This window comes from Tinamus guttatus, unplaced genomic scaffold (genome assembly GCF_059628265.1).
Source record: "Tinamus guttatus ecotype Peru unplaced genomic scaffold, ASM5962826v1 Tinamus_guttatus_pri_ptg000660l, whole genome shotgun sequence".
In the NCBI taxonomy this organism is placed as follows: Eukaryota; Metazoa; Chordata; class Aves; order Tinamiformes; family Tinamidae; genus Tinamus; species Tinamus guttatus.
Window position 1 is genome coordinate 28,231 of NW_028289194.1, and position 7,173 is coordinate 35,403.

At 50.1% G+C, this 7,173-nt stretch overlaps 1 protein-coding gene across 1 annotated transcript; it reads right to left on the reverse strand.

Annotated features, from left to right (window-relative positions):
- Positions 1–3,216: 3,216 nt before the first annotated feature.
- LOC148591965 (olfactory receptor 14C36-like) lies at positions 3,217–4,176 on the reverse strand. Its single transcript, XM_088536374.1, has one exon. The coding sequence runs from the start codon at positions 4,174–4,176 to the stop codon at positions 3,217–3,219; it is 960 nt and encodes a 319-aa protein (XP_088392500.1).
- Positions 4,177–7,173: the final 2,997 nt, after the last annotated feature.

Below are 7,173 nucleotides of genomic sequence, written 5' to 3' on the forward strand. Positions count from 1 at the left end.
GCAGTGCCCTTGGTCATCTCTACCATGGGTCATCCTAGACCTGCTCCTGTGTCCCTGCAGACTATGGACACCCAATCTGCTTCCCCAGCTAGTTCTCACAATAGATTTTCCTTCCTTCCTTGATGGCTTTTCCATCCTCAGTGTGTGTTTCTTGAAACACAAAGCCATGGGTGTCTGGTGACAGACTCGCTGTGGGTGCCCTGCGGCACCACTGCTCTACCCTTCAAGTGATATTTCTTCATCCTCTTGCCCAGTTTCAGCTTCCCAAGCTGTATTTTGGTCCTGTTTCCTCTTTTCATGCTGCTTCCCACTACCAAGGAAATCTCTTGGCAGCCCCACAATGTGGGGACGAATATAACCTGGGGTATCACGACAGAGTGGAATGTGAGGAAGTCACGTGCAAGGCCTGAACAAAAGGCCCGAGTCGGGGTTGACTTAGAGATGAATACGGCACTGCCTTTGCAGTGCACAACACTCGCCTGTAGAATTGCTCATGCCAGCTTGCATGGAGGCTTATTAAACTGTAGATTTTTTAAGCTCTTCTGTGGCTGTTTTTGACCTTGAAGGGAACCCTCCCATGCGAGGCCTGGGCACTGACCAGATCCCCATCCCACATGATAGGGAAAGTATGCCACATCAAATGTTACCTCTCACAAACCAAATGCAAGTTACCATGATTGCTGATTTGGCTCTATAAAAGATGGACAGTCTTGTCGCGATTTGCAGACCTCATGGGTGGATGCACCACGTAAGGCCTCCCAGTTGCCAGGAAGGTTCTCCAAATCCTTGCCTAACAGGGACTCCCTAGCGAAAGCGGATCTGGATGATGATGAAATATGATGGCATATTTAGGCAATTGGTGATGTATCTTTTAATCACTATTCTCTTTCTCGTATACTAATGGTTAGGTGCATTACCTTGCTTATTTTGTCTGTTTCTAAAACCAGTGTGTAATAAGCTTATTTTGTTAAATGTATTATTCTGTACTGCCTTAATATTAATAGTGAAATAAGACCTTAATATTAATAGTGAAATAAGACCATTCTTTCCAGTCGTGGCTGGTTATTTCCGTCACCTTGTCTGCCGTCTGCCCCAGAGCTGTGCCGTTGCTCTTCTTTCTCATCGTGCTCCTTTGCATGCCCCAAGCCCTGGCCATTATGGCCCTGAGTAGCAAGTGTGTGTTACAAGCACCATGCAAATTGTTGCCTGATGACTTTTAAAAGAAGGGAAAGATGCCTCTTCTCTTGCTGCTCTCCAAGAAAAAGCAGCCCAGCCTGAACCAGGCAATGCCTGTAACAAGACCAAGCAAGGTAGAGCAAGGTCCTTCCTTGCGCTCAGCTTCTTCTATTCCCAGTTGTCACTTTGACCATGCAGGTGGCAGGTGAAGTTGTCTGAGGTGTGAAACACAGGAATAACACCAGAGGAGAAACTGCCACTTGTGCACTTTGAGATGTGATAGTGACACATGCAATGGTGCAGTGTGACAAACAGAGAAGGGGTAAAGGGAAGCAAGCTAACCATCAGGAGGCATGAAAGCAGTGTGAGATGCAGTGTCATAAATGCAGCATTCCAGTGTGAGCCCCTTTTTGCATCTATCAGGCGGTGCTCAGAGAGTCTCTGATGTGTGAAGGTTGCTTGCCAAGGGCCAGAGGTACAAGCAGTGTAACTGGAGGGACTTGATTTCTTCTATTTCATGAAGCTCTGTCACGTATGCACTGAACAGTGCAAGAGAGTCCCCTCAGAGCCCATGGTTTTGTGGGTGTCCAGTTTGCTGAAGTGAGCGCTACTCAGATCCTCCTCCAGCAAGGGAAAGTCTTCCTTGCTCCATTTCTCCATGGTCTCCAGGGCCTAGGATTCCTGAGGGTCACTCTTAGCACTAAAGCCTGTGGCAAAGGTGGCCTTTTCTGTGTCCTCTCTCCTCAGGGCTCTTGGCCCATTTAGCAGCAGGCCCGTATTTTCCCTAGTCAGCCTTTTGTTCCTGCTGTATTGTTGTATTATATTTTAAATGATTTTTTGTTATTATTTTATCAGGAAGGTAAGAGTAAACATTCAGAAAGAAAGAAATGAAGAGCACATGTTTCATGCCAGGTACATGGGAATGACAAGTGACTGCACACAGGACAGTTTTTAGCACTGACATTGTACCCATTGAGGAAGTTTCCTCAGTGCCTCCTTGAGCTCCTTGTTCCTCATGCTGTAGACAAGGGAGTTCAGTGCTGGATGCACCACTGACTACAGAATGGCCAGTACAGAGAGATCCAGAGCTGGGAAGGGTATGGGGGGGGAGAGGGGGAAATAAAGTGGCTAAGGGTGACATTTCAGTGCCCCTGTGACCAGGGGTAGGAGTCAGACCAAACCAAATGGGTATCTCTAAACCGTACAGGGGACTGCAGATGACTGCACAGTCCAGGGCACCTGGACTGCAGAGCATTTCCAAGGGTGCTCATTTTGTCCAGTTGTGCCTATACATCCTGCCCCTGGTATTTGATAGATGGTGACCCAGAGGGCTCTCCGTTCTCCCTTCTTCCTGACAGTTGAGTCCTCACTGCCTCTCCTGAGACTGCAGAGTCCTCTTTTGCCTGCGAATACCCAGTGCTTTACCTCTAAGAAACTCCATCTTTGAGGAGCTCTCCCTTTATGAGGCTCTACTCACAGTCCATCCCAGGCATATGTTGTCCCAGGAGGATCTCTGTGCTCTCCTGACACCGCCAGCTTCCCCTCCATGAGAACAGCCGTCTGACACTGTGCCTTAATACGTAGGAGAGCTGTGCATGTGTAAATCCATGACCATTCAGCATCTCCACTATCCTTGGACTCTGATAGGGGAATTCTCAAACCAGCCCTTGGTCTCTAAAAGATCATTACATGATTCTGAGCTCTCTGTTGCTGAACCCATGGAGAATCCTGTGCAGCAGGCCCTTGAGGGGTGCAAGTCCTTGGGCCTATTCTTGACACCAGCTTTGGAGGAAAAGCCCAGCTTTCAGGCACTGTACTGATAGAAATTACTTTATTACAGAGATACTGTTAGGGAGCCAGTCTTGTCCAACATTTAACACAATTGAGGGTATCAGGTGAGACAGAGCAGACACCGTAAAAAGGGGAATGAATACAAGTAGTTGTGTAGCAACACAATAACAATTCTTATCACTAGTAAAAGTCATAATAAAAATAACATGAAGAAACAATGCTCAATCCAGTTACGGGATACAGAAAGAGTCATTTGCAGAGAGATGTGGAAAAATTACCACTGCTTAAAAAGGTCCATGAAATCACTTTCCTAATGGCATCCTTGAGCTCCTTGTTCCTCATGCTGTAGATGAGGGGGTTCAGCACTGGAGGCACTACCGAGTACAGAACAGCCAGCACCAGATCCAGAGATGGGGAGGAGATGGAGGGGGGCTTCAGGTAGGCAAATGCACTTGTGCTGACAAACAGGGAGACCACGGCCAGGTGCGGGAGGCACATGGAAAAGGCTTTGTGCCGGCCCTGCTCGGAGGGGATCCTTAACACTGCAGCGAAGATCTGCATGTAGGATAGCAAAATGAAAATGAAACACGCAAAGGCTAAAGAGATGCTAACCACCAGAAGCCCAACTTTCCTGAGGTAGGAGTATGAGCAGGAGAGGTTGAGGATCTGGGGGATCTCACAGAAGAACTGCTCCACCACATTGCCTTGGCACAGTGGAATGGAAAATGTGTTTCCAGTGTGCAGGAGAGCATAGAGAAAATTAGATGTCCAGACAGCAGCTGTCATTTTGGCACAAGCTCTTTTGTCCATGAGGATTCCATAGTGCAGGGGTCTGCAGATGGCAACATAGCGGTCATAGGCCATGACTGTGAGGAGAGAATACTCTGCTGAAATGAAAAAGGTAAAAGTTAAGAGCTGTGCAGCACATCCCCAGTAGGAAATGGCCGTGGTGTCCCAGAAAGAATTGGCCATGGATTTGGGAACAGTGGTGGAGATGGATCCAAGATCGAGGAGGGAGAGGTTGAGGAGGAAGAAGTACATGGGGGTGTGGAGGCGGTGGTCGCAGGCTACGGCTGTGATGATGAGGCCGTTGGCCAGGAGGGCAGCCAGGTAGATGGCCAGGAAGAGCGAGAAGTGCAAGAGCTGCAGCTCCCGCCTGTCTGAGAACAGCAGGAGGAGGAACTCATTGAGGGAACTGCTGTTGGACATCTGTTCTATCGGGCTCAGGAAAACTGTGTAGGGAAGAAAAGGCAATAACAACTTAAAAGAATTTTCTCTGAAATAAACTTGCCATTTTTCATAGAAATCCTTCTCAGCCCCGTCCGAACTCTCAGTAATTTCTTCTTCGCACTCATTTCACTCTGCTCTCCCTCTTAGCTCAAGGTGTATATGTGATGGAGAGAACAGAACGCGGCTCCTGACATGGCAAAGACTCTGTGCACAGAATCCTCTTCTGGAGGGCACCTCACAACCCCAGCAGGACAACAGAGGCAGTCACGTGTCCTGACAGTCACAGGGTCTCCTAAAGGGAGAATCAACCCCTTTGCAGCCCCTCCAATGACACTGCCCAGCACCCTGGGCACATTGTCCCTCTTCAGACACCTCCATGGCAGGACCTCAGGGTGAGTATCTCAATTTGTAGCTGAAGCCCCAGCTGACTGCCAGGACAAGAGCAGAAAGGAGAGGCAGGGAAACGAGGAGAAACACTGTGACTGCTGCCAAGGGAGGACAGACAGACAGAGCAGCACCATCATCAGGTTGCATCTCCCAGACAGTGTGGACTCCCAGGGCAGTGGTTCTCAGACCCTGTGCCTTGCAATGGGACATGGGCACATGGCAGGAGAGAGGCAGCTCTGCTGTTCTGGAAATCTGAGTGCAGAGGAGGTCAGAAATGCCCTGGAGCCCATCCACTTGAGAGCAGAGTGAGACTAAGCACAATGAGAATGAGGAGAGCTGCAAAGGGTGAGTATGTGGTGTGGGTGAGGCTGAGCTGTGAGCAGCCAAAGACCCCACACAGCAGCCTCTCAGCAGGAGAATGAACCTGCCCGGGGGGATCTCTCCTCCCACCCAGAGCTTCTCCCTGCAGCGCCCTGGCAGGCTGAGTGCTGATCCTCACAGAATCACTGCCCCGGGCACACAGCACCCTGGGGTGCATGGACACTGCTCTGAAGAACAGTGCTCTGAAGAACCTGTGTGCCCACATTGCCTTCACTGTCCTGCACCAGCTCCAGAAGAAGCAGCCATGATGCCCTGACCTTGTGATGCTGGGACAGGGAATTTCTGTTCTGAAGCATCTCCTCGTATGCAAAGTAGAAGCAGGGAGAACAATCCTCAAAAAAGAAAGTCATCAGCTGGGAGGGGTGCTGCAGACCCCACCAGAAATCTCCATAGCATTACCCTGCAGCCGGCGACTTACCATGTCACAGATTGTTCCCACATGAGCTCTCCTCTGTCCTCCCACTCCACGCTGCCTTTCACCTCTCTGTCCTCTCTCCTCTCCTGCCTGCAGCAGCAGGCAGTGCCCGCAGCCCTGCTGCTCTTGGCACAGGAGCTGCTCCTGCACTTGGCTGTCTCTGGGCAGTGCTGACAGGTTGCCACGAGCTGCGGCCCAGCTCAATTCATGAATTACTCTGTCCCTTGGGATTCCTCCCTCTGGGATATGTTCCATCAAGTAGAGTAACCTGTTTTCCTTCTCTAAAGAGTACAGGGATACAGATTCCAATGTTGCAATTTATTTCATCAGATAATGATTATCTACTAAAGTTAGAAATGTCCCACGGGAAATCCTGATTCACATCTCTTAACTAGGCAGGACACCCAGACAGGGATAAGAAGGGAGCTTGTTGATACATGGAGCGTATATGATTCAGATGACTTATTCAGATGGCTTAGTGGGGCTCCACATGTCTGTTCAGAAATGCCAGGTTTGGAGAGGGATTCAGCTAACTCATGAACTCCACAAATACATGGCAGGTGGGATTCCCCTTACCAGGCTAAGCATGCACATGGTCTGCTTGCAGGGTCCTGGCCTAAAGTCCTAATGGAATCACTGGAGATAGAGCTTCAGTGGGAGGCCAGGGCAGGAATTCCCTTGGTCATCTCTAATGAGCCTGGATGCCTTCTATCCTACTAGAGCAGCACTCACAATGAAGCTGAGGGACAGGCAGATCCCTACAGCTCAAAAAGCTGATCTATTCCAGTAGAGACCATTTATAGAATCACAGAATGGTTAAGGTTGGAAGGACTTTTGCAGATGATCTAGTTCAATCCCTGTGATCAAGCAGTGTCACCTACAGCAGTTTGCACAGGATCCTGTCCAGGCAGGTCTGGAATATCTGCAGAGAAGGAGTCTCCACAACCTTTCTGGGCAACCCATGCCAGTGCTCTATCACCTTCAGGGTCAAGATGCTTTTTCTTAAATTTCAGGCAGAACTTCCTGTGCTTCAATTTGTGTCTGTTGCCTATTGTGCCATCACTAGTCACCACTGAATAGAGTCTGGGCCATCCTCTTCTGCTCTTGGCATCCTCCCTTCGGGTATTTGCACACCCTGATAACATCCCCTCTCAGGCTGCTCTTCTCCAGGCTAAAACAGGCTCAGTTTTCTCACCTTCTCCTCACAGGAGGGATACTCCAGCTCCCTGATCAACTTCGTAGATCGATGCTGTGCTCTCTCCAGTAGCTGCATGTCCCTCTTGTACTGCAGAGCCCAGCACTAGACACAGGACTCAAGGGGTGGCCTCCCCAGGACTTAGTAGAGAGGCAGGATGACCTCCCTTGTCCTCCTGGCAATAGTCTTCCTAACTACACCCCAGAAGACCACTGGCCTTCTTGGCGGCAAGGGGACATTTCTGGCTCATAAGCAAGCTTCAAGGGGGCTTGAGTGAGAGAAGGCACCTTTCTCTGGTTGCAAGGGACATTTGGAGATCATCTAGTCAGAAGATGGTCAAGTCAGCGTTTGTAAGCACCTGGGAGGCCAGCAGCAGGCACATGGCACTGCTCCTGCTTGGGAGGGGGGTCACATTGTCTGTGCTCCTGACTGGACAGCACCAGGTATTAGCAGGTCCATCCATGTCTCTGAGGGTGACCGTGAGCTCTGCTCTTTGCTGAGTCCCGGGCAGGCCAGCAAGAGGCGCCTGGCTGGGCAGTTCCTTGGGAGGTCCCTGCTGGCAGAGCAGCTGCGAGGCCAGCGCTGGCCCATGGCTGGG